The 25,953-nt window shown below is 44.0% G+C and overlaps 3 protein-coding genes across 4 annotated transcripts; 2 read left to right on the forward strand and 1 right to left on the reverse strand.

Annotated features, from left to right (window-relative positions):
• The first annotated feature begins 3,108 nt into the window (after positions 1 to 3,108).
• Positions 3,109 to 12,854, forward strand: tuft1a (tuftelin 1a). The gene is made up of 11 exons (XM_047598553.1): positions 3,109 to 3,341; positions 8,387 to 8,464; positions 9,246 to 9,347; positions 9,436 to 9,522; positions 9,781 to 9,831; positions 9,982 to 10,068; positions 10,634 to 10,968; positions 11,046 to 11,151; positions 11,266 to 11,349; positions 11,588 to 11,682; positions 11,822 to 12,854. The coding sequence occupies exons 1-11, from the start codon at positions 3,282 to 3,284 to the stop codon at positions 11,892 to 11,894; spliced, it is 1,158 nt and encodes a 385-aa protein (XP_047454509.1). The 5' UTR covers positions 3,109 to 3,281; the 3' UTR covers positions 11,895 to 12,854.
• Positions 12,855 to 13,164: 310 nt separating this feature from the next.
• Positions 13,165 to 16,602, reverse strand: c11h1orf43 (chromosome 11 C1orf43 homolog). Its single transcript, XM_047598554.1, has 7 exons — positions 16,328 to 16,602; positions 15,421 to 15,522; positions 15,200 to 15,308; positions 14,996 to 15,049; positions 14,718 to 14,890; positions 14,348 to 14,406; positions 13,165 to 14,239 (listed from the first exon to the last, which is right to left on the reverse strand). Exons 1-7 carry the CDS (start codon positions 16,388 to 16,390, stop codon positions 14,011 to 14,013), a joined length of 789 nt encoding a protein of 262 aa, XP_047454510.1. The 5' UTR covers positions 16,391 to 16,602; the 3' UTR covers positions 13,165 to 14,010.
• Positions 16,603 to 17,064: 462 nt separating this feature from the next.
• si:dkey-92i15.4 (pro-interleukin-16) lies at positions 17,065 to 24,677 on the forward strand. 2 transcript variants are annotated; one of them, XM_047599663.1, is made up of 7 exons: positions 17,065 to 17,307; positions 19,502 to 22,047; positions 22,136 to 22,331; positions 22,714 to 22,812; positions 22,993 to 23,239; positions 23,313 to 23,429; positions 24,121 to 24,677. In XM_047599663.1, the coding sequence occupies exons 2-7, from the start codon at positions 19,835 to 19,837 to the stop codon at positions 24,288 to 24,290; spliced, it is 3,042 nt and encodes a 1,013-aa protein (XP_047455619.1). In that variant the 5' UTR covers positions 17,065 to 17,307; positions 19,502 to 19,834; the 3' UTR covers positions 24,291 to 24,677. The 2 variants fall into 2 exon arrangements, with proteins under 2 accessions (XP_047455619.1, XP_047455618.1); XM_047599662.1 differs by lacking the exon at positions 17,065 to 17,307 and adding an exon at positions 18,208 to 18,441.
• The last annotated feature ends 1,276 nt before the right edge of the window (positions 24,678 to 25,953 follow it).

Genomic DNA, 25,953 nt, shown 5'->3' on the forward strand with positions numbered 1-25,953 from the left:
GCACGCACATCAGAGCGAGTCTGACGCCGTGTTTGTGTCCGTGCCTCAGAAGTGTGCAGTTTTTTGTTCTTTGTTTTTCTTCTGCCTCCCGTTGTGCCATTGTGCCGCAGACCCACAAAAGATGTGAAGAAGCCATTATTCTCCTCAGCTTACGATGAATTGAACCTTTATCTTCACCTCTGAACAAAGTCGTCGGCACGGGGACGCACCTTCTAATGTTTGCAGTGGAACCAGATGCGGTGAAACTGCGCCTCTCATCCAGCCTGATCCAACCTGTACGGCTCCAGCGTGTTGTGCACCGTACCTGTTTTGCTAGATTACGAAATTAAAACAAATGCTCCTGGACATACTTTCCGTGGGTGGGATTGGGTTTCCATACAGTTCCAGTTTTCCTGACGTAATTGTGAACCTGATTTTCCAATAGCTGGGTGTGTTCAGTTTTGACATTGTGGTGTGTTTGTTGTTACAAATGTTGTTTACAAAGAACACACAGTCCCACTGCCCGTGTCTAAATATTTCCATCTGCCTCCAGGGGTCATACATGCAGAAATACGAGTTCTTTTTCAGTAAATCAAGCGTTCCTGGTGCAACGGCAAAACTATTCAATAGAAAGCAAATAATAACAGAGGATTGGGAGTGGATGAGAGCGTATCAGCTGTAATATGTCATTACTATAAATACCTGGTCACGGTTGAATCCAGGAAGACAACACATTTTGAGATGATGACGCCACGATCTTATGCAAGTTTCATTTAAATGGAGCACTCCTTACGCGGATATCAGCAACTGCTCCCAAACCGAGCGCCCTTTTTAAGACATTACATCAGTGGCAGCCACATCCCTGTCAAGAATAAAGGAGCAGAAAGGGTGGAAATCCTTTTCTCACTTAAATCGACTGTGGGATCACATGCACGGTGCCATTGTTGTTACATCATCAGCCCATTGTCGCACCGTGGCCTGTGAACCCAAGAGCACGTTCTGCCCCAAACCATTTATCTTCATGCAGGTTATTTTGTCAGGTTTACTGGTCTGTCATGCATGCAGTCCGAATAAACGTGAAATCTATGGCAATGTTTAATTTTTAAACCATTTTAAAGCACAAGCTAAAGGAGCTGCACACTGTGTGAACCTGTTTTATTCACATTATTGTGATAACTGCAACATAGGAAGTGCACTTCAACAGTCTGGATGAATGACTTCTCTTATTTATTTATTTTTCTGCTGCATTTTTGTTCCTATGATCTAGTTACTGGCATTTTTTTTTTTTTTTTTTTAGTTTTTACAAGCAGGAGCACCTTGTGTAACGCTTTATGAAGGGAGGTTAACTACGCACAGTAAAGTCAAATTAAACATTTTAAGAACATCTCGTCGAGTTGCAAGAGAATGAAATGTTTCCCATAAAATACAAACCTCTGGATCTCAATTTTAAATGTTGAATACATCAAATACAGAAGCTTAAAATACAGACAGAAGGCCAAAGATGACAAAACAGTCACATTTTTGTAGGTCAACACCTTCAAACAAATGCTCACCTGCATTCAACCATAAAACCTAAATCTGGACACACTCAGGATTTTTGTGGTTCTGAAAAACCCACAGTGCGGCCCGGGATCTATTTCAGTCAGCGAAAATGCTTTAGCACGACATCACAGTTGAGAATGTGCTCCGCCGGGCCTGTGAGAGGACCACTGAAGTCACTTCAGACATGCAGCGTGAATGAACGTGAATGGCAGCGTGCTGTGACTCACTCCCTCAGTCTCGGCCTGAGATGCGGACGCATGTAAACATAAGGCTCGAGTGAGAGACGGCTGTCTGATCTCTGGATCAGCCTGTCTGAGTGTGGTCGGCTGCGAGATGTAAACACATAATTATGGCGCAGATTAAATCACAAAGGCGGACCGCAATAAAGGTTAGGTGTGTTCGCTGGTCGTCAGGTTAATGTGGAGGAGCCTCATTCCATATAAGCGTCAGCTGCATTCTTCCTCAGTGAGCTACAGCAAACACGGTTGAAACTTGTTCACCCCTGAGCAACACTAATCATTTCATTAGTTTCTGGAAAAGGGAATGGCTCCATCCATGCCCCCCCACCCCCCACGTTTATTTCTGCGTGCGCAGTTTCCTGCTGCTGCTGCCTCAAATTCACTTAGCCTCATCTCTTGTGTGCCACTGTGAGCTGTTGTTTGCTCCTCAATGCTCATTAATGCCGTTAAAGTCTTTATCCAATTTGTTGTCAGCTGCTGCTGCTGCTGCTGCAGTCCTTGACATGCTGGTAGAGGAACGCTCACTCCTGCACTGTCACCGTGATCCTTTAATATGACCTCAGTTAACCTCTGAAACGTGCCGCTGAGGGAGTTCAACACAAACACCTTATAGGGTCACATAAAATGAACACAGAGACAAATTTGAAACATCTAATAGAGATCAGTTAATGTTAATTATTTGTCAAGCATGCCTGCTCTAATTTCATTTAATTTCACGTTTTGATGCCTTAATATGAGCGTGTGATCCTCACAACACCTTTATGTTTATCTTTAAGCAAAACAGCCATTTAAGGATGCCAACGTGCAACATTTATTTTTATAATAATTAAAAAAATTTAATAAATAAATTGTATTTAAGCATCACTTTTAGCTAAAAAAAATCATGCCGTGTGAATTTAATCCCTTGAGCGATTCCGTTGGTTTCCATTGCACTGTAATTAGACACTCCTCAAACAGCCTGGGGTTAAAAGTTTTTTAATCAATTATGCATTGTTGAGTTGAACTCGCCGGGAGTTGTCCTTCTTTCTTTCTTTTTTTTTTTTTTTTTTTTTTACAACTGAGAAACATCAACATTTCATTCACACCTTCGCATGATTCCCAGTTCAATACATGTGAGCCGCGCGGATTGATCACAAGTTTCTGGTGGTTGTTATTTCAGAAGTTGTTGTACCGGTAGCAGCAGGTAACAGCGAGTGTTGACCCTCCCCTCTCAGCCATTCCCTACCTCCTACCCAATTCCCTATTTGGCTGTGTCTGCTGGTTTGTGGGCGGGTTCGCCTGCATTTTTTGTTCACTCACGGTGACGTGACGAGAGGAGTTATTGCACTGAGGGCTGGGAGGCAGGGGCAGAGAAAGGGGAGGGAGCAGACTCATGAACAGCAGGCACCGGGCTGTGGAGCGATAACAGCAGCGACTACCGTCCACAGAGAGACACCGGTTGAGTTCCCTCTGACACACTGAGATTCACACAGTTTGACTTTATTTATTGCTGGTGGAGTATTTATTCTATTGCTGTCGAAAATGAACGGAGTGGCCAGAAGCCTGTGTACATTTGAAGACATCAAAAGCCAAGAATATGGGGTAAGTTGGCTGGAGGTTATTTTTAGGTTAGTCTGGGGTGCTTCCTGTATGGATGCAGAATGAAGTTAAATGTAAATGTATTATTCTTCTTATTTCTGTCCTCTTAATCTTTTGGTGCACTTTTTTCTTTCCTGTTTTCTGACCGTGGATCTTCGGCCCAAGTGCCTTCATCTGCTTTAAGTGGTATATTTACTATTAAGTCTGTGGCTTTGTGGTAATTAAAGCATTAGGATTCATCCTTCCAAGTGCACACACACACACACACACACACACACACACACACACACACACAGAGACACAAGGCAGCTGCTCAGAATTAACCCAAATAACATCTGTGTCTTGTCACAAGTGCCTTGGCTCCATATCATTTAAGGGCTCACAGTTGCAGTCGTGACAGCCAGCGAAGGCCTTTGCCCCTGCGCCGGGCTCGCCACCTGTGAGGTTCCCCTCAGCAGGATTTAACGCCTCACTTCTTCCATCTGCATCGTCCGCTTTTGCTGGTGATGGCCAGCTGCGCACGTCAGATGCACTTTATCTTGTGTTTGCGGCGTTGCCCTAATGGTTTAATAATTCACCTCACCTGGAACAAGCAAGTGTTTTGCCTGCGCTGCGGTTTACGAGGTTGCGGAGCAACGCATCGGCTTTCGCCCTTTCCACCTCGGCCGGCTCCTGTTGAGCTTCAGCCGCCTCCCGTCCACCGAGCTCGGATGATGTTAGGGAGACACTCTGTTTAATTTGAAAAATAACAGAGTCCAAACTGCACACTAGGTTGTGTATATGTGTTACTTGGCTAGACTTAATCACCACTTTCGGCTGTATAAATAACCGCCAAAAAGGTTAAAGTACACAAAGGGCAGCACCTCTTACACAGCTAATAAAGTGATTAACGGCCCGGAGGAATGTGCTGTGAAGAGTTACACGAAACTCTGTGTTTGCTCAGCCTTTGTTTATTCTAGCATGCATCACATTTTATCCTGCGTCCCGATAGCACATTTACATCAGCTCCATGCGGGACACGAATGTATCTTTTTTATCTTTATTACACAGTCAAATTCAGCTCGTCGTGCAGCTACTGGCTGGCCTGATGATGACTATCGAGGGCAGACTAAATAAAGCCGCTGAGTATTTTCACCTCAGCACGGCGTAGTGACTGAGCCAGGCCGAAAGATTAGTAAATGTCTCTCCGTCCGGTTATCAGGGATATGTCTGTAGAGATACATGTGGAGAGGGAATGTGCCTGATGTATCAGAGACAGGAATTCACTAGTTGCTTTGTTTAGTTTCCTGGAATTGACATGATGCCATTAACATGGAAATGATAACCACAACTCAGATTGCCTGAAAACTCAGAATTTACTTTAACGTTACTTTAACGTTGTAGTACAAGTTCTTTTTTAAGTGTCTTTGCTCATCCTCTGTCACCGTCTTAGTCAGAAGTGTCTGACATCATTGGCTGGGAATGGGCCAATTATGACATAGAAACACACCGATGTTGAGAATCATACCAGGTTCACACCTGGTTCACGCAACAGTGGAAAAAGTGAATTGTAGAAATTTACATGTTCCCAGTGCCTGTGGGGTTTGTGCTCATGACAGCTCTCCCTGAACATCCTAGACTGGATGTTTGCTGTTACCTGTTCACCTGTTCAGGTTCTCACATGATGATCCTGTGCAAACAACGCAACACTTGACCCCTCTGGTCATGCCACTCTTTAAGTGTACTTAACCTTTAATTTAATCTTTTTAGTGTGCGCAGGCAACTTTATAGGTGCAGGCAACTTTAATTTGATATAAAATGTCAAGAACACTGTGAAGTGACAATTTGCCTACTTTGTTCAGGCAGCATGTATGAAGGCATTTAAATTACTTTTTTAATTACTGTCATATATTTAAATTACTTTTTTAATTAGTGTCATATTTTTCAATTACTGTTATATATTGCAAGTAAATCCTGATAAACCTCGTAAGTATCGAGCAAAGGGCAAACTGTGTTCTGAAGCTTAGATACACTTAGATTGCTCAGGTATTCCCTGATCTTATGCTTATTTTAAAAATTTAAAGGATTTCATTGACACATACATGGTCTTTTCTTTTAAAATAGCTGTGCAGAGGCCTGGTTGTAGTACGGGCTCTGGTACAGAAGAATCTCATACGATACCTGCGGCCCCGTGCAGCTGAGCTGTCGGATCACAGCTGTTGTTTGAAAGCCTCAGAGGTTTATGATGTAGTTGGACAAAAGACAAAAGTGGCATCTGTGCTGCGTGTATGGGAAAGCAGTGCAACAGAAGGAAATAGTGATTTAATTGAGCATGATTTCCTTCTTTTTTTTTCTTTTCTTTTCTTTTTTTTTGTGGAAAGCAAACACTACACCTGGAGGCGCAAGAACAGGTTTTTACTATTTATGTCCACGATGCCTGCTTTAACACAGGAATCAGTGTTCTTGATCTCTAAGGGACAAACTCAGAATCTGTTTACCAACAACATTCCCAAGTTGTTAGTCACCCTTTATTTACAGGCGTCCTGATGCCAACCTCCACAACAAAATATCCATTTAACCTTCCAGCCTGCCCGTACCTCGCCATCTTTTGTGTCCATTGTCGTGCACCCAGCTGCATGGACGCTGTGTGTGAGCTTAGTTTCATGTTTCTTCCATTGTAAAGGTAGCATGCACTTTGGGCTAGTTTGTGTGTCTTGTGTGCGAGCGGCTGTGTGCATGTGCGTGCATGTGTGCGTCACCGTCCACGAGCACATCCAACTGGTCCTTTTGTCCGTGTTCCCAGGAAGTCTAGTGTTACAGGTTGACTCTGAGGCAGTATAGACGGCATTTTAGTGTATCAGCGGGTATAAAGGAGATAACTAGACTGTAAATATCTAGTGCCAGAGCTAGGATTAGCAGAGTTTTGTTTAGGCATCTCTGAAGAACCCAGATAAGTTATGTAATGATGGATTTCTTCTTAACAACCCTTCCACTGTTTCCCTTTTCTCCCTCCCTTCCTCCCTGCATCCTATTAGATCATTCAGATGGTTTGCAATCCGAGAAGAAAGCATGCTGAAAAGGAGGGGGATTTTTTCCTTTCATTTTCTCCCACTGTAGCTATGTTTCCTCTGACTTTTTGTCTTATGTTGTTCTTGCTATTCATGTGTCGTTTCTGAACGCCTACGTTCTGTATCCCATCTGCCTCTCGCCACCTTTTCTTCCATTGCTGCACTTCCTGAACACACAATATGTTAATCTAAAGGCCGTCTGTAGTATACAAAGGGCTTTTATATTATAACCCCTCTTTATCATACACGGCGCAGTCAAGTTCATTTCCCCTGTATGGCCACAGTCACTTTGACAGCCGCTCATTGTAATCTGTTTAATACGGATTGTGTTTGATATTGATTAATGCGTCACATTGGTTTTTATAAAACCCACTATTCATTTTATAAAGATCCAGGTTTTGTTGTGTGCACACAGCTGGTAACTGGAACAGCTACTATGATAGTATGGTTGTGGATTACTGTATTTGTGCGAGTAATGCATGAGTCAGCCATTCATTGAAATTGTAGTTGCAGCATTTTTTCTTTCTTTTATTTTCATTTACCGCTCAATTTGACGGGAAATGCAAGAGCAGAGAAATGGGTCCTCATTTCATTTTTAAGCCCGTGTGATACGCGCCGGAGCTAATTGGCTACAGTGTTGCCCTCAAAAGTCCAGGAAGTACCGGTTTAGATGTTTTGGCTGAACCTTCAGTCTTACCCCGTGACTGTTGATATCATTTTGTACAAGTCGTGGTAAAGTTAGTAAATGATTTACTGGGATCATTGTCAGAAATGGATTATGGGATCATTATTGCATAATCACCTGAAAACCAGAATATTTTTATTTAGCTTAGAATGAGCCCCTCGTACAGTAATGAGTGCATCCTCTTCTGAGGAGCCGTGTTTCTGCAGTAGCTCAGGCGGATAGACCAAAACCCTTCCTAAGGCAGGAATTATCATCTGGTTGCAATTCACAATCTCAAAACTAGATGTCTCTCCAGTCTTCAGACTGGCCCTTTTAAACTTTTTCAAAAGGTGGACATTTATAATTCAATGAAAACTTGACAAATTGTATTTGCCGATGAAGATGAGATATGAGGAGAAGTAAACGGACGTTAAGGTTATGTCAATGTTTTTGACAGATGACAGGATAGACCTGCAAGTTATATACCAAAAGAAAACAGTTCTCATTGTCAGACTTGTAATTTATTAACCAATAAATTCACCATCAATACGTCACCAGGTAATTGGATCGTGACTGTGTACACTGTGACGTTACTGGTTGTATTTGCTTTTGTTTAAGCTTGACCTGTTGCACATCTATGAGTTGGCATTAGGAGGACACCCATGGGTAAATAAACAGAACAAATAGTTGCGGGTAGTTATATAATGTTTCTCATCTCCTCCCTCACATCCGCATACTTGCCATTGCACAGACGCTCACAGAGCATTACTTATGAGGAGGCTTCCATGCACTGAAACGCGCACACACCCAGTCACATCCCGCCTCAGACTTTTCCTGTTGGAGACTTTGTGTGTTTGTTTTTTAAAGCGCTTGTGAGGTGTTAATTATGTGCATTGTTTTGTCTCCAACAAACCCCTCCTTCTTATACTGTTGATGTTCCAGACGGTTTACGGCCACTGTGAGGTTTTTGTTGCCATGGAAATGTTCCGTGCTGCTTGACATAAAGTTTTCTACCCACGTCCCCAGAAGTCCAGAACCTTCTTCCAATTGGCTGGAGAGTTTCCGCCCGAGTCCCTCTGACGTCCGTAGTACACAATTCAAACCAAACAATCTGTCTCTGTGCAACTGTGAAAAACTTTTGCTTTCGCTGTGACGCCTGTTTCTCTCCCTCTCCCACTGGTTGGACCCCCGTCTGCCCCCCCTCCTGTGACTATGACTCAGTCTCTCCTCCTCTTTATTCCCCTCTCCTCCTCAAAATAGTTCTCAGTCAGTCTCTCCATCGTATAACGGTCTCTTTGTGGATTCCCTCCATCTTATTACTTCATTGCCTCTTTCAGGACGGGTGCAGGCGGCTGCGTCTCACACTGCACGACCAGAACCAGGGAGGACGGAGCGCGGAGCAGCACAGAGACAAGGTAGGAACTTCCTGCACATGATATTTGACCCTACATGTCTGGACGCGGGAACAAAAAAGAGGCACAGAGCAGTAGCAGTGAAAGGCAGTTTGAAATCATTTGTAAATTACTGGTGTGGATGGCAAAATATGAGATCTGTGAATATTTGGTGTTTAAATATAGATTGTTCAACTTTTTGGATACTAGGTCTTGTTTGTTGTCAGACATTAAAGGAACATGTTAAATTCTTTGGATGGTGCGTTCAGTGCTTTTGAGGAGTTGATCTTCACTGTGTAAAACCATTCAGTTTAAAACAATTAGGTTCCCACGCACTCGAAATGTCTCCAGATAAAAAACCCGGGGAGACCTCCAGAGCAGCAGAGTTACATAACGCTTCCTCCACCTTCGTCTGCACCCCCTCTTTACTCTTCTCTCAGTTTTGACTCTGTCCGTCTGCCACTTCCAAATAAGTACCAAATGTTAGGGTTAGTCTCCTCTGTGATTAAGGCTTCTGACTCCTCTCAGTCGACCATAGAAGAATCATTTGGTCAGGACAACTCTCTGTAGCCTTGATTTATTTATTTATTTATTTATTTTCTCTTTGCCCTTTAATTGCATCACTCGTACAGGCGTTCCCCACAGATGTTTCGTAACAAATGTTAAACGGATGTGCTCCCTCTGTTCCCTCCAGATGCTCTGTTGCAATATCGATCGGCCCGCTCCTCCTGGCTCACGTTTGCTTACGATGTTTGCACATTTATCTCATGCTCTCTCATTGACTGCTCTGCTCTCTGATCTGCAGCCAATCGGACGAGCTTTTGCGCTGGTGCAGCCGGGCAGTGACAGGACACCTTTCACGCCCGAGCCGGTCAAATCTACAGAGGAGCAGGTGGAAGTGATCAAGGTGGGCGGGCTGCTGTTATATCAAGAGATAAATGAGGCGCGTGTGAACGGCTGCGTTTGTATTCATTGCTTCTTTTTGTCGTTCTAAGGTGTACCTAGAGGCGCGCAGACAGGAGCAGCAGAAACACCAGGAGAACCTGAAGATGTTGTCAGATGAAGTTTCACAGATACAGGAGGTCAGTCTCTAAGCAGCTCTGATGTTTTGAACACAAACGCACGTCTGCCGTCCCTCTATCCTGGATTATGCAAGAATTTGCATCATGTAAATTATCCCTTGCTCGCAGGCTTCTGTCTCTTCCTCCCTTGTTTTATCTCAGCTGTTGATGCCCTTCCTGAGTTAGTCATTTGGCAGAGCGGCACACGCACACATGTTAAAGTGTTACTCAAAAGGTAAGGTACATGCCAATAACTGTTGTCGTGTCTTTGTTTCACAGGTGCGGTATTGCCTGAAGAATCTGAGAGAGCAGATGGCGGCCAAAAACAAGGTAGGTCTATTTTGAGCTGCTTCTGCGCCGTGCCCTCACTATTGTTATCCTCTCATCCTGTGCGCTCGAAGGCATTTCCTTTACCTCTCATCTCCACCGTTCCCCTCTTTCCATGCTGACTTCCTTCTTTTCTCCTCTCCCTCCCCCCAGTCGCACACAAATGTGTGGAAGGTCGGCATTCCCTTCAAAAAGAGCACCTCGTCTGCCCCCAAAGGAGCGCCTGAGGTTGACACCCAGGTAAGAAACCCCCTTTTTGACAGCTGTCAATATATGTAAATAAATAATATGTGAGTCCAGTATACATCATAGCCTCAGTCCACCGTCTTGTACTTTTCTTTCTTTAAAATAAAACGAGTGTAAAGCGATCCCCTCCCAGAGGCCCACACATAGAATTTTAAACAGACAAAACATGTACAGGGTAAAAGAAATGATTAGCATGACAGTGAAAGAGTAAATACGCTCATAGCTCCCCAGGGTGTATGAAAAGCTGTTCTAGTACACTCTGTCCCATTGCCTGCGTTATTGTTTTCAGGGCCTCATTCCACAGATACTTCACTAGGTCGCCGTGTTTAAGACATGCATGTTTTATCCACCGCTAAACGCCAAGACATCACTGTGTTCCGTTTAATAGTTTTTGCACGACACACATAAGTGTTGCCGAAATGGGTGGGAAACTCTGATCCTCCAGTGACGCACGCGGACACGCCCGTTCTCAAACTGCCGAAACGAAAACAACGCCGTGCATTACCTCATCGTCTAACTATAATTTTGCTTACCCAAGACTCCATTCTTCTTCTGTCAGGATGCAGAGGATGAGGCGGAGAGAATCAAGCTGAGAGAGGTCAGCAAACGCCTGTACGCCCAGCTGCAGGAGGCCGAGAAGAAGCACCTGGAGGAAAAGGAGAGGCTGCAGGCCGAAGGGGCCAGGCTTAGGGAGCACCTGAGCTACCAGGAGGAGAAGCTGAGGATCACGGAGGAGGACAATGGGAACAAAGACAAGCGCATCGAGGAGCTGCTGAGGCTGCTGGGAGGGATGGAGCAGGAGAGCACCACCCTGAGAGAGGCCATCCGCAGCCGCGAGGACGAGCTGGGCGAACTACGCAAGATCAGAGAGGAGGGCAACAAAGGGGATCAGAGGTCAGCTAACTCACCAAGAGATGTATGAAGTCTTTAGCATTGTGGAGTGTGCTATAACTGCCTGTGTGTGTTTTTAGGACTGAGCAGTTGGAGAAGGAGGTGGCTGTTCTCAAAGAAAAGATCCACCATCTGGACGACATGCTGAAAAGTCAACAGAGGAAAGTGAGACACATGATTGAACAGGTGAGGCGCACATGTGCGAGGCTCCGCAAAGCAAACCCGTCGTCCCCGTGCTCGTATTTGCCCGTGGCTCCGCTCACTGTTTGACCGACTGTGGGTTTGTTTGCTCGTCTCTAGCTCCAGAACTCTCGCATGGTGATCCAGGAGCGGGACCGCGTGATCAGGGAGCTGGAGGAGAAAGTGGCATTTTTGGAGGCTGAGGTGAGGACCGTTTATGATCTTCTCCCATATAAAAAAAAAAAAAAAAACACGTGTGTGGAATTTAACAGGAATTTAAAGTGTAGAGGCTGAGATGGGAATGTGGGAAAAAAGACTTCTGCTAAACATGATTTGTGTAGTGATGAAAAGGGGAGAGACCGAATTCCTCTGTGTCATTTATTTGCACATTCTTTCTGTGTTGTTATTGTATATGACGTCTGAACACTTGCTGTGTGTGCAGAACCGAGAAATGCATGACAGGATGGACTACTTCCTGGGAGGACAAAGGTCAAATTCCCACCTTTCCCCAGAGCGCAATCCCCAAATTGTCTACAGGTAACATATTTGTCCAACGCTCTGCCTACAGACCTAGATTTTGATTTTTAAACGTGTCAAAATAAATGGTAGAATAAATCAGCTCGTGTTGCATTTGGCCTCACATTGCAACTTATTTCTTTTCCTCTTCCTGTTGCAGCAAACCAATCAAGCCATCCACTTCATCTAACAAGCCACTCCCCTTCATCAAAGTCATCGAAATCAAGTCGTGAGGCGCAGGAGAAGAACGATACAGCTACTGTTGAGAAGGGCTCAGACCCACCAGAGTTTTCCCGTCTGGACTGAAACCAAACAACAGCTCTACTAACCACCACGTGTGATCGAGTGAATGTTGTCAGAGCTGAGCTTCACAGACTGCAACAGTGCTTTCCACTAAGGCGTTCAAACCAAACTCTGTAGATGGAAACCACGGGGACGTCTGGCAGCACGCACTGAAGCCTGCTGTATGTCTGTCCATGTCCATAATGAGTGTGTGTGTGTTTCAGCTTTAATGTAGATACATGAGGTGTACTGATGAGCATTTTTGTTTTACATGTAACGCTGCCCTGTTTTGATCCGACATTTGATCTTTGAGTTTATGACATCGGGTCAAAACAGAGGTTACAATTTCAGGCATTATGAAGTCCATATACGGCGATGTAGCATCGATATCCTGTAGCTGACGACCCAGAAATAACAAACCCTGTAGGAAATCATTAACTGGATGATCTAGATTCAGCTTCCTTGTGCTCATTAATCACTCATCCACGACTCTGTTCACTCGTTCAGTGAACCGTATGATGTTCTAACGTGTAAATACTGACTGTAGGATAAAACCATGTAATTATTCTGAAGGCTACTTATTTGATTCTTTGAGCCCCCACTAATAATATGGCACTTTATGAAACTGTGAGGACGCAGAAGGAAAACTGAAGATGTTTGGCAGCGTCATAATTCATGATATTTAAGGCATTTCAGTTTACCCGTAACTGTGTAAAACAGTAAGCTTTTTGTTGTACATAATGATAATGAATGTGTTCTGAGGCTTTGATTTTTACCTTTTCTCCTTTTTATTTATTTATGTTAAAATAAAAATTGTAGACTGACTATTCGGTAGATAAGCTTTTGTATGAAGTGCATCCTAATCCGTTTTCTGCGTTTGTGGTTTTCATAATAAAGTTCTGAAAATGTTATTTGATGTCTCTGGAATCTATTATCTTGAAGAGTGCGCCCTCTGCTGGACACAGTTCACACTACAAAATACTATCTCATTTAATGAATGGAGGAAAAGTCTTCAGGGAAAGAGGAACCCAGGGAGCTAGACCAAGAGTGGAGAAGATTTGGTCCCCTGTAGTCTCCGGTAATGGAAGAAAAAAGGGGGAAACAAGGAAAAGAGAGGAATAAGGGGGCAGGTTTGGTTGAGAACTGAGACAGTGAGACACATCTTTATGGCAACGTGTGACAACTTCATACAGTAAACACACGAGAAAGTTATACAACAACTTGACTGTACGTCACGGTTTTATTTGGATGGCAACTTGTACAGTAAGCACCAACGAAAATAAAATTAATCAGGCACTAAAATGCCTCCCTGGGAACCCTTGACACCAGATGTAACGGACGCAGCTCAGACATCTGGAGGCTGGTCTATAAGAGCCAAGATGCCCCTGATGCTGGACACCTCACATTCAGAATACATTAATGCATTAAAATACTGTTAAGTCACATTGCACTGAGATAACTGATTCAATTAAAAGCACTTATTCATCACATTTCCTGAAAACAAGTATGGCTTCTGTAAGACAGATGTTCAAGACTTTAAAAATAAAAACACACACGTCGTAGCAGAAAATTAAAGGCACGTAACCACATGTAACCAAAACGTATGTAACACAAACGGTGTGTTTTTTTCTCAGTGTGAAGCAACAGGTTACACCGCTTCTGCTCTCTATAAACACCGTTAGCATTTAAATACAGCTGGTTAATTTCAACAGTTCTGCATAGGCCTTTAAATTGTGCAATAAATACTGATTGTCTTAAGCGATTGCATAGCTCCATACCTCTGGTATTGTTTTGGTCAAATCAACCCCCGCTGTCTACAGTCACTCATTAGAGAGTTTTTTTCCAACCCAAATATAGCAGTCAGACATGCAGTAACGCAAGATGTAAGCATAAGCAACACTTAGGTAAAGAGCACGGTACCAGTAGTCGGATATGCACTGTATTGTAAAACCAGGCAATACGAGTTAGTGTGTAAAGGCAGTGTTTGTGTCGTTTTCATTCTATGTTCATAGGCACTGTAATAACTGGCAGCGCTACCGTTGTTGTTGACCTCTCAGTGATATGTTCTCAGAGCGTGCTGTCCAGAGTGTTGTAGTTGTCTTTGAAGTTCTTCAGCTCCAAGAAGTGCCTGGACATCTTGTTGCGCTGCTGCACCGTGGATGTGAGGTAGGTGGTTTGGGTGGGGGACGAGGAGGAGCTGGCGGGCTCCGCGGTGCCAGTCAGGTCTTTGGCTGCAGACTGATGGTGCTGTGTCGGGGTGCCGCCGCTGCTGCTGCCGCCGCTCTGAGACTTCACACTGAAACGACGCAGCGAAGGAACATGTTGTTCCCACAGTGTAATTAACATTCCATGTTGGGATTAGCACAAAGGAAACGCTGTGAAAGAGCGTGAGGTGTTTACTTACATGGAGGCCAGTTCGGTTAGCGCTTCTTGGTACTTTAAAAACTCTGCTTCCCCAAAAGGCTGCGGACAAAAGGGGGAACCAACGTCAGACGATTGGTGAAGACGTTCAGGGCTGAATACAGAATGTAATCTTCACACAGCCCCGAAGAGGCTTGAGATGTTCGTGCATTCTCCCATCTGTCGAATTTTCATACAAAATCCAATATGTGCACTGCATTTATTTGTACTGTGGGACACAATGCAGCACAGAACATCATCAAATCATCATAGTTTAATAAAGTGTACCTTCTCTAAATACTATTTAACTTCGCTGCTGAACAACTAAAGTATGAGTTGTGCTCACACGCACACACACACAGTATAATGCTGACCTCTGCCCCGTGACGTGCTTTGTTGTAACCGTCCAGCACCGTGTCAATGAGGGAGCTCCGGCTGTCTCTGTCTCTGTACATGCAGTGGGAATTCCGCAGGCGCAGAAGCCAGGTCCGAAATCTTTGTCCAGTCACAGCGGTGGACTTTCCACCCAGCTCGCGAAAAGGGAAGTCTAATTAAAGAAAAGCGGAAGCGTTTTGTAACAGTGAGGAGGACGTGATGCAGCCACGGTAAAAACAAAACTGAAATTTCGTCGACGAGCGGCAGAAAAGCTCACCAGTGTCTCTGATGGCATCCAGTGCTTTCATTCGGTACAAGTAGTCATGAGAATCTGAAACACACACACACAAGGTTGTCAGTGCACGGGCGAAAAAACTACTCAACTTGATAGTTTCAAGAGTACTGTGTGCGTGTGTGCATGTGGTCGGGCGTCCGTGTGAGTGTATGTGTCTGCGTCTATGTGTGAACGTGTTTCTCTCACCAGGTTTTCTTCTCTGCTTTAGCCGATCATCATCTGGAGACAGTAGCCGAGGCTCAAAGTGTATTTTCTGGACCTGGCACAGTCTGGCTTCAATTTCTTGTCTCAGCTCCTGCAACAGAGACACAACTGTTTACTAGACACTGAAGAGAAAAAAAAATCAACAAGCTATCAGAGTAAAAAATACAGCAAAACATCAATCACACTTGTCTGCATTGACTGACCTTAGGTGCATTGTGGCCAATGGGAACGTGCGGCCCTCTCCGGGACTTCATGGCAAGTCGCATAATTTGTCTTTTGACAAAGATGAACAGCAAAACAAAAACCTAGAGGAATGAGTTTTAACAATTAGTTCTGTTTTACACAGGGGTGCCAGGAACTTTATGAATATCAAATTATATTGATAACACACTATTTATAGTTCATCTTACACGAACTCTCCTGAATCTTGACATGGTTAATAACCCTGGAGTAAATTCAACAATTCACTTCAGTCTAAACGTATTTAAAGCGTTATTTTCTCCACAAAAAGCATTAAACTGCTTTTATAAATCTTAAAATAAACATTTAAGTGAGTTACATTTGTGGAGATTACATTTGATTAGTGTTGAAAAGGTTGTTTGTATTTATTGGTAATCCTGTATCACATCACATCCACAGTGCTGAATGCTGATTAGATCAGTTTAGTCATTCCTACATGCGCACAAGTCAAAATAAGTATTGTGTCAGACACACAGTGTTTCCATTGAAAGCAACAGCCGTCACTTATTCAGCAACAATAAGAAAAGACCGTGAAGTACACTAATTATTTATTACTTGAAAAGGGACCCACATTTACAAAACCATCAATTACTAATAGCATTCAACGGTTGGGGGTAAATAACAGAAAATGAATATAATGAAGAGGTGCAAAGTTCTCAAGAGTTAAACACTTTGAAAGAAAGGATTTCGAGTTTAATAAGAAAATATCCTGCCAGGTCGAGTCTCTGGATTATGGGGTTGCATAAGGAAACTGTTTCCCAAATCGTCAATATTTGTTCTGACTGTTGCTTTCAGTTTAAACTGCAGCCCCACGTACCAACTACACAGTCAGATCCGATCTCTAATAACACAGTGAAAACAACATCTCACCAGACTTCCGTAGGCCATTACAAGCACTACGTTAACACTTGACAGATGATCAGAAAGCGGCATTTTGTAAAAACTGTTCCTTTTGGTAAACGATCTCCGTCCAAAGTTGGTCTGTGAGAGACGTGTGGTTTCATTTACGCGGCCATTTCAAAACAGGTTAATCTCACGGTAAAGAAAAAACGGAGAGGAGAAAAGTTAGGTAAAGTAAAGTGCTTCTCGTTGTTGCTGCATTTCGCTGCCTGATTTGTTGACTTCCGCGGTTGTCACGTGACTGGTACGGCGGGGTGACGTCACGGCTGCTGGTTCTCGGTCCTCTTCTGCCCCCTGCTGTTCAAAACAAACACACCAACAAACAAATCTGAACAACAATGAAACGAGGCACTGAGAGAAAACAAACACCTGTGAATGTTGTGATCTCCCAGCTGCCCTGTTGTTTTGTTCCGTTTTTCTCTATGTTGCTGAACATCGACATTTTATATTCACTGATCTCTTGATTAAATGCTTGTGCTGCGTCACATGGCTTGCTCTGAGTCCTACACCCTAAAGAATGAACTTAGAGCACCAGTGTGCCTGTGTGAACTAGACTGCTATTTGCATCCTAGTGCAGAGACACTGGGTGCCTTTCTTCTGCCTGGAACAAGGGTGGGTGTCTGTGGAGTCATGCTGGAGCTGTTCTCACCCCTACTCACAGTCTTATCTCTGAACTCAGAGCTCAGACACAACTCACCAGCCGTCTGCCTGTCAAGCTAATTATTGATTTAATCGCTTGGATCCCACTGCTTGGCCTAGGGTCCATGTATCTAATTCAGTCTGTCTTAACAGGCTTACACAGACATCAATAAGATGTCCTCTATTTACTGTTGCAGCAAGCTAGTGCAGTAACCACAGCTTCCTCTGTCTCAACGGAAGACAGTAGACGCGGCAGGTGCATGCAAAAGAGCAACAGTACGAAGATAAGCCTCGACATGTCTGCTTAAAGTGTAAGTATTTTCAATTTGTATATGTCCGCCTTGCTGGTTTTCGTCTGTTGTGAAAAGGCTTGTTTCTTCTTGTTATCTGCTTGCAGCTTTTCTTAACAACTGTTCCTTCTGTGTGGGTAAAGCGTAAATCAGTCAGTCGTTTTCATTGGCCACTTGTTGGCTGTGTGTACACAGTGAAGGAATTAGTTTAGTGCATTTAAGCCATCAACTTCTAGACACAGAGAGTAGAGAGCTCACTTGGAGTTGTGGGCAGCCACGCAAGGCACCCGTGGAGTAGTTTTGTGGGTTAAGTGCCTGTTCAAGACACATCAGCTATGGGCATACAAGGGACTGAAGCAGTGACCGTAGAGTCCCAAAGCTGAATTTAGTTCACCACTAGTTTACAGCTGGTATCAGCGACGTTGTACTCTTCCCTCCTTTGGGATCTCACAGATTCTTAACCTGCATGCAAATGGTTTCTCTGTTTTGTTGAGCAGATGTCATACGAGAGGCGCGCTTTTAACAATATTTATCCCTGCTGGTATTTCTGGCTCTTTGTAGTCTCTGGTCCCAATTAAAGGTGCTCTGTTATTATGTATTTTGATACCTGCTCAGCCAAGATGATTAAACTCAGGTTTGCCTGAGGTGCGGACATATTATGAGGCCGCGTTGTAAAATGCCGCTTTTGCAACCATTTCACACAATTATCTGAACTGTATCTCCTCTCCCCTGAGCTATGAAATGCTGATGTCACATGTTGAAAGCCGAAAGAGTTTAAAAGTATTTGTCAGGGTGTGTTCGTAAAAGTGTATGTGTGTGTGTGTCATTCCCTGTAGAGCTGTTTAGTGGGTGACATACTGAACTGCAGTCTCACCCTGTGACAAAAGGAAAAGAGGGAGAAAACAACAATGGAAGGGGGAGGAGAGACAAAGAGAGAGAGAGAGAGAGATAAAGAGAGAGAGAACAAGAGGATAAACCAGTGTGGCAGGTTTGCGTCACTACAGTCCATCATGCAAAGCTGATGGGAAGAGTAGAAGACGCAGCGAGCGAGAGAGAGAGAGAGAGAGAGAGAGAAGAGTTAGGAACTGATGTCATTACATTGCGCTGTTTTCATTATGAACCAGAGTCAGCGCAGTGACTTAGGACCGAGGCAAGGTAAGTGCTGGTGAATGCGTGAGTGGATTAGGAATTTGTGTTTGTAGTGCATTTGTTTCTTTCTTGCTGTTCAGTGGAGTTTAAATCGAACTGGATTGTGTTGCCCGGGTTACACAGATGGGAGGCTTTGTGACCTAGCTGAACAGGTGTTTCTGTAAACCGACACTCACACTCATATACGCTGGAGCTGCACTGACTCCTGAAGTTTGTGCGCCTGACTCTGTATAATCCAGCTTCATGTACTTTCAGTGCTCATTGTTATTCCCCTATTAGTGCTGGACGGCTTTAGATTATTTATATTTAAATTATCTATATTTATTGCTGTTAGTTAATGATTAGATCTTCATTCAAACTGGATGAATGATCAAAGATGGTTTCGCTGGCGTATTGACAATGCCTGTTTTCTATGGCTGCATTCTCAGATGTCCCTGATGACTCATTGTCCATCAGGGAAGCTATCTCCTCCGAGGAGATTGTATGTAAATCAAGGAAACTTTGTCCTTGCATCTGTCTTTCTTATCTGATCATTCTACCTATCGAGACAACCATCACAAGGTTTCGATCCGTTCCGGTGTTTCTTTGACTTTTGACAGATACACTGCAGGTGTCCGCCGTGGCATTTTTATGCATTGTTTTTTGCTGAGTGGATTGTGGTTTGGTGAGTTTTTCCAGTTTTTGCTTCAGGTTTAGCTGACGCTGACAGGTAGTCCCGGGTATGTTGCCTGTGTAAACAGAAGATATGATAAGTGTGAAGCAGAGAGTGCTACTGTTTGTTGAATGGTCTCATTGATTCGGTGTGAAAAAGGACGTTAGGAAGGTAGGGACATGCTGCGAAGTGACATAACTGCCATCAGGGGTTGAGAGTGTTTTCAGTTCTCCACATTTCCTTTCTCATAATTCTTCTTAACTGTCCACTCCATGTTGACTTATTGTGTTCCCTGTTCCTTACCATTCTGGGATTTCTGTTTTGAGTCACCAGTCGAACCACAATCCACATATCACAACATTCCAGACCGATCCACTCTGAGGATGTAAATTTGAACATTTTTATGCTTGGCAGGAAATGGGAGCTAAGTTCGAGCTGGAGAGCTGAAGGACTCCTGGGGTCAAAACGACAAGAAAGCCAGGACAGGGGCCAAAGGAGCCATCACTTCCAAAAAACAAAGCAGAGATATCAACGATTTGGACAGACATTATTTTTTTTTTCATGGAAAGGAATATAATGTGAGGACTGTAATTGTGCCACCGTTTTTACATTTTTTTTTACACAGTCATAATTGAAGCATTGTAGACGGACGTCTTCCAGAGTGCTGGATATCAAGTTCACTCTTCCGCTCCGTTTTTGGGCTCTGGCATTTGACAGGAGGTCATTAACTTTGTTTACTCTCAGACAATGGACTTGTCCTCGGTTCCAGCTTCAGCGAGCGAGCACAACGCGCAGAGGACAGGGGCGCACTTCACTATCCGCTCAGCAAACTCTCCCTCATACTGTCTCACGCGTAGGCTGGGTGTTAGGAGGACTGCTGAAGACAGACATGAGACACCAGCTGGCATAAATGGCACGAAAAAGGAGGTGGACGCAGTCACTGGATATCAAGCCAGGACTCAAAATCACAGCGGTGCAAAAAGTCAATGTGAGGAGAAAGAGGGAGGCTCTAAAATTCCTACCAGCCTGCATCAGAATGGCCGAGCGGACAAAACGGCCCCCGAGTATGGCACCGATAGAAGTGAAAAGCCTGTGTTTGAAAGCCGAGGGAGGACAGAGTGGAGGAGATCCGGCTTGCCAAGTAGAAGTAAAAGTTTAGATTGGAGAACGGGAGCAAGAAGCCCTGATCGGGGTACCAGAGCTGACCAAATAATAACCAAAAGAGGACGAGACATCGATAAACAGGCTGGAGGTTCGGTGGACAGGAGGACAGGAGTGACGGACAGGGTGTTGTCGTCAATACAGGCCTATGAATCTGCTACTGCAAGTAAAGCTCAAGACAGGAGCTCAGTGAGTCCGACTTTGGACAGGGCCAAAAGAGGTCAGTCTCTCCCTTACAGGTTGAAGTCCCAGTCTGGACCTGGGTCAAAGTTCTCAGAGACAGCACCGTCCTCAAGTCCCACCGGTGGTCAGAGTATACAGAGTATACAGGAGCGAATAGAGAAGCTCTATGGGCCGTGTGAGAAAACAGCCGGGGCGACCTTCCCAAGGCGATTTTCTTCAGGGGAGGGCGGTAGTCCAGTGAAGAGCAGGATGTCAATCCTCTCGCCACAGATGGACACCAACACTTCAGGTTCTGAGTCTTTTTTTTCCCCTTTGACAAGTGTCACCAAAGAGAGACCCCCGGGTGGACAGGTCCAGGGCAAGTATTCAGAAGAAGGTGGAGATATAGGTACAAGGTCCCTAGATAGAGCCAGGAGCAGAGCCACGGCAGCAGCTCAGATCAGATCTGCTCGGGCTGCGGGGGGAACTGCAACAACTGCAACCATTTTGTCAGAAGAGAGAAGAGAAAGAGCTGGGGCGATTAAAGAGCACAAGGAAGAGATAGAAGATAGAACAAAAAGAAATAGGGAACAGAGGTGTGGCACACCAGATGACGTGTTTGAGACAAACCCACAGAACATCACATCCAGAACAGGGGAGAGGAAGAAGTTTCCCGGGACACTGCCGGGGGTCCCCCCTACAGCCAGCGTGAGAAATAAGATCAGTCAGTTTGAGGCTCTGACACAGAAAGCTCAGGGTTCATCGGCCATGCTACACAAACGGACGTTTTCTGTGCCAACGCCACTCAGCAGGGGCTACGATGGAGTAAAGAAGAGCGGGTCGGCAAAAGAACTCGGTGGAGTAAGAGATAAGTGGGAGGGGCTAAAGGGAGGGCGGCAGGAGTGTGACAAACCTGAAGAGAAAATGAAGGGAACAGGAAAAAACATTTGGCCAGAAAGGTCTTTATCAGTGGACGAGGTTGGACTAAGGTTAGGGATGAAAGACACGGGGAGTGATTTGGTAGAGAAAAGCTATCCTGATGATTTAGGTAAATATTCAGGACTCAAGAGCACACTAGACCTCCCTCTGAATGAAGGACACCAAAGACAAAGTAGAAAGTTTTTCGCAGATGAGCCAGATTTCTCCAAGTCATCAAGCCCCGAGAAGGAAGTCAAGAGAGATTCACTAATGTCCTGTGATGCTGGGAAAAGGACACTGTCTGAAATGATTTCACCAGTCAGTGATGAAGACAAGACTCCAACAAACAGTCCTTGCAATTCGCCCTTTATTTCTCCTACTGAACGCTCGGAAACTGCCACTCCCACTCAGGATAGTGACAACAAAAGCACTTCTGTCTCCATACAAGACGAGGACTCTCCACCTCTCCCTCGCACTCTTGCCGCTTCCCCCCACAGCAACCTCCCAAAAGGGAAGAAACAGTTATTGGACCTGAATGCTTGGGTGGCTGGTTTGAACCCAGAATACAAAAGCTGGAGTGACAATGGAGATTGTTTTGAGGATGATGACGAAAGCACACAGAAGGATGAAGATTCAAACTACGATTCAGACTCCGGAGAATCGTCAGTGACCGTCACCAGTAACATGAGCCAGTCAGATCGCAGGAGCTTCTGTGTCAGGTGTGCACTGTTTATGTTTTCCACTTTCTGGTGATGGTGGCCGACTGATTGTTTCTTTTAACCCTCAACTCTCTTTCGCTCCGCGCAGTCTTGCAGACTTGTGCAACTTTGCTGGAGCCGACTACGAATCAGAGAATGACAGCGACGAGTTGCCGTCAATAGGCCGCCGGTCGGCCTCCATGAGCTCAGATGTGTCTGTCCTGTCCTACGTGTCTGTGATGCCAACGGAGGAGCTCGACAAGCTGTTGGAGGACGTCAAGGGTCTGGGGGACGACACCCTGCAGGTACGTTATTTACAGTGTTTGCTGGGGTCTTTTCACCAATAACACATTACATCAGTTTGTCATTTTCTGACATTAACCTACATCTGTATAAAATTATACGAAAATACATACCATGTATTGTGACATAGAAGTGGCTGCTGTTGCTCCCCTGCATATAGGTGTTACATGTGTACATACAAGAATGGCACCAAGGCCATGCCCTCTTTTGGTTATCTCAGGTCAAGGATTCTCTGCTTGATATTGACTCTATATCTGTGGCCATAAAGTTTCCAGGTTAAAAGCTGATATTTGTGCCGTGCCAAATATGCGTGCGTGAGGGCAATGCGTTTAAACAGTCTTATCTCTGTAACTACCACCGTCTCTCATTTGGTCTCTCCTGCAGGATTATAACGATGTGCAGGTGGTGGTCCTCCATAAGGAGGTGGGAGTAGGAGTGGGCTTCAGCGTGGCAGGAGGCGTGGACCAAAACAAGCCTGTGACTGTGAGAAGATACCTCCTTTTATGTGTTTTATTATTTGTTTTATTGCATTGTTTTATTTATTATAATGCTTTATGCATTGGTGTTTTTTGTACACGGTTCTTGAGTGCTCTGAAAGATGCCTACTTAAATGTATACTATAAGTACATTGTCCTGTGTCTCCCAATGATGTCTTCCCTTCAGGTTCACAAGGTGTTTCCCTTGGGTGTTGCAGCCCAGCAGGGCTCCATCAGGGAAGGGGACCAGGTTTTATCAATCAACGGCACTTCACTGTGTGGAAGCGCCCACTGGGAAGCCCTCAGGGTCCTAAGAAGGACAAAGAGTCGGGACATGGCAGTGGTGGTCTTGAGAAGGGACGATGTCAATGGTGCTTCTAGTAAGGGAGGGATGGCAAACAATCAGGAACCAACACAGACTCAGTACGAGACAGGTGAGAGGACAGAGGCCTAGTTTTAAATGAAGCATTGCATAGGTAGGTGCTAAATGTTGCTCTTCTTTTTTAGGTCAGCGTGTGTGTTTGCAACTGCAGAAGAACAACGGCAATCTAGGCTTCACCCTACAGGGAGGAGAAGGCTCCAGCCTCGGGGACAGACCACTCACCGTGCAGAAGATCTTCCAGGGTGAGAAGTGAAACTCTGTGTTTCATTCTGCCGTCGTACTTTGAATCAGCCGATGTTGAATCTAATTCTGCATTGCTGGATGTAACTCAAACATTGTAACCATATGAAAACATCAATGACACGGTGAAAGTAGCAGCAGCAACAACGCGTACACAGCAACACAGCAACACAGCTAGTCACTACACATTCTTCCATCCATACGACATATATCCTTGTTAAATCACTTTATGGATTTTCTACAAAAACAATTCAACAACCAACTGCTTTCCAGTACTTTAATGTAAATGGCTTTAATGTTGTTATAGTTGCTGTCTTTGCTCACACATGGGTAACTACCTACACTGTAAAAGACTCCATTAAAAGTCCTGCATTCAGTTTTAGTATAAAAGTAGAACTGACAAAATTGTCAAAACTAAAAGTGCTGGAGTTATGAAGTGTGGAGCTCAGTATTTTCCACTGATGTAGCTGAGCAGAAGTACAAAGCAGAATAATATGACTCCAGAAAGTCTTTACAAACACAAACAGAGGGAGATGAGAACATCCTTTAGGTTCTGTAGACAAGAACAATTAACCACTGATTCATTTCAGGAACTATACATATCCTGCATATACAGTTTGCATCTGGAGCCTGTTTCTACAGCAGTCGGCCTCTTATAATATGCCTTCACATTTAACTGTCTTCTGTCCTCAGGCGGTCCCGTTGACCTGGTACATCCTGGTGACGAGGTCCTTGAAATCCAAGGCACAAGCATGGTGGGGATGAGACGCCTGGAGGCCTGGAGTTTGATCAGAAAGCTTCCCCCCGGGCCTGTGGATGTGGTGCTGCACCGTCCTGTTAAACACCTGGAAACAAGTTTATGAAGGACTAGTTTTTATGGACCAGGAACTAAAAGCTATGAGAGACGGCACTGGCGACTTGAAATGTATTACAAGGGTTATCTGTTCCTGATGTCATTCAATTTATGTACCTGCATCATAACAAGAAGAAGATTTTACAAAGAAAGCTTGGCATGACAGTTCAAAGGTATTTTGACTCTATTTTTTTCACAGCATTGCATCTACCTCAAGCCTGTGATGTCTCTGTATCAGCTACAATTAAAATGCACTGATGCCTTACACATTTATCAAGCCAAACTGCATTTGTAACAGAAAAAATAATATGGTCCCTGTAAATGTGTGTAAAGTACTGTGAATAGATGATAAATGAGTCTAAAGTTTATTTTGCTTTTTAATAAATTTTAACATGTTGATGTTTGCTATTCTTACATCCAACAGAGGGAGACAAAACCATACAGTCAAAATCAGTTTAGAGCCAAAGTCATGTGGACAAAACTGTGTTGTAGGTTAAAGGTAAAAGGTTTCCTTTCACACATCACTAAGTAGTCCTTTATGTTATCAAATATTAGATTGCAGGTTTTACAGTCTCCACAAGCTACATTGAGTTTTGTTTGTTTGAGAGGTAACCATCTGCTCTCCAAACTTCAGTGATAGGCGACTGGTTTTTCTCTTATTGTGGTAAAAATGTCCAAAATATAATTTGTTTTTATTAGCAGCGCGAATCCAGGGTTGGCCTGGTGCATCACACAGCATTTGTCTGCTTTATATCTTATGAGATTTTAACTCAAATTCATACCGTTGTCATGTGCCTCTGTGGATTATCAGCACCGATCTTTACACCTACATGTCCAACATTCAAGTTGCGTAATCCATTAGGAGTCCAGAGTTCAGAGAGAGGGGTTTTAATGACATGCGGCTTGCTGCTGATGACATGGGCTTTTTTTTATTACCAAGGAAAGTTCTACCAGGAATAGCATAATTTGAAGCCCATCCAAATGATTGCACGCTAGTCTGCCTTGATCAAGAATCACAATTAACAACCAGCTGCGATCGATTTGAGGATATATTTGAGGTCTACATTCTCTCTGTTTACTGGGTCCTGTCATATCTAATCACATATAAACACACCTTGAAATGAGCCTGAACCTGCACATAAATGCAGTATTTAGCTTTCTCTTCCAAAAGAATATTCTTTATGAGCGTCTTTTTGAGCGTACTTTGTACTCTTGCAGACACTTTTTTTTTTTTGCAGCTGATTCCTCCAATTACATTTGATGTTAAAGGTGAAAGATTTGAAAGACGTCAAAGATAAAAAAAAAATAATGCAATTAAAAGTCAGCTTCAACGAAATACTTCAGTGTGCATTTCATAAAGGATGAAGGTGTCTACTGAAAATACAATATACACTAAATATATTTAGTCACTTGGATTTGTTCTGCACATGCTGTGGTCATGACACAAATTTCAGTTTATCCAATCGATTGAGTGCAAACAGGTGTATTCCTACTGTAAGTACAGTATGTGCAGCAGTGAGCAGTTATCACGTGTGGGTCCATAGCCGGGAGTGTGGCTCCTTACCTGGACTGAACCCAGAGGAATAAATATGGATAGACTCAATAATTAATGTGTCGCCACTATACACACACACACACATATATATATGTGTGCGTGCGTGTCTTCATTCTGT

This window comes from Mugil cephalus, chromosome 11 (genome assembly GCF_022458985.1).
Source record: "Mugil cephalus isolate CIBA_MC_2020 chromosome 11, CIBA_Mcephalus_1.1, whole genome shotgun sequence".
In the NCBI taxonomy this organism is placed as follows: Eukaryota; Metazoa; Chordata; class Actinopteri; order Mugiliformes; family Mugilidae; genus Mugil; species Mugil cephalus.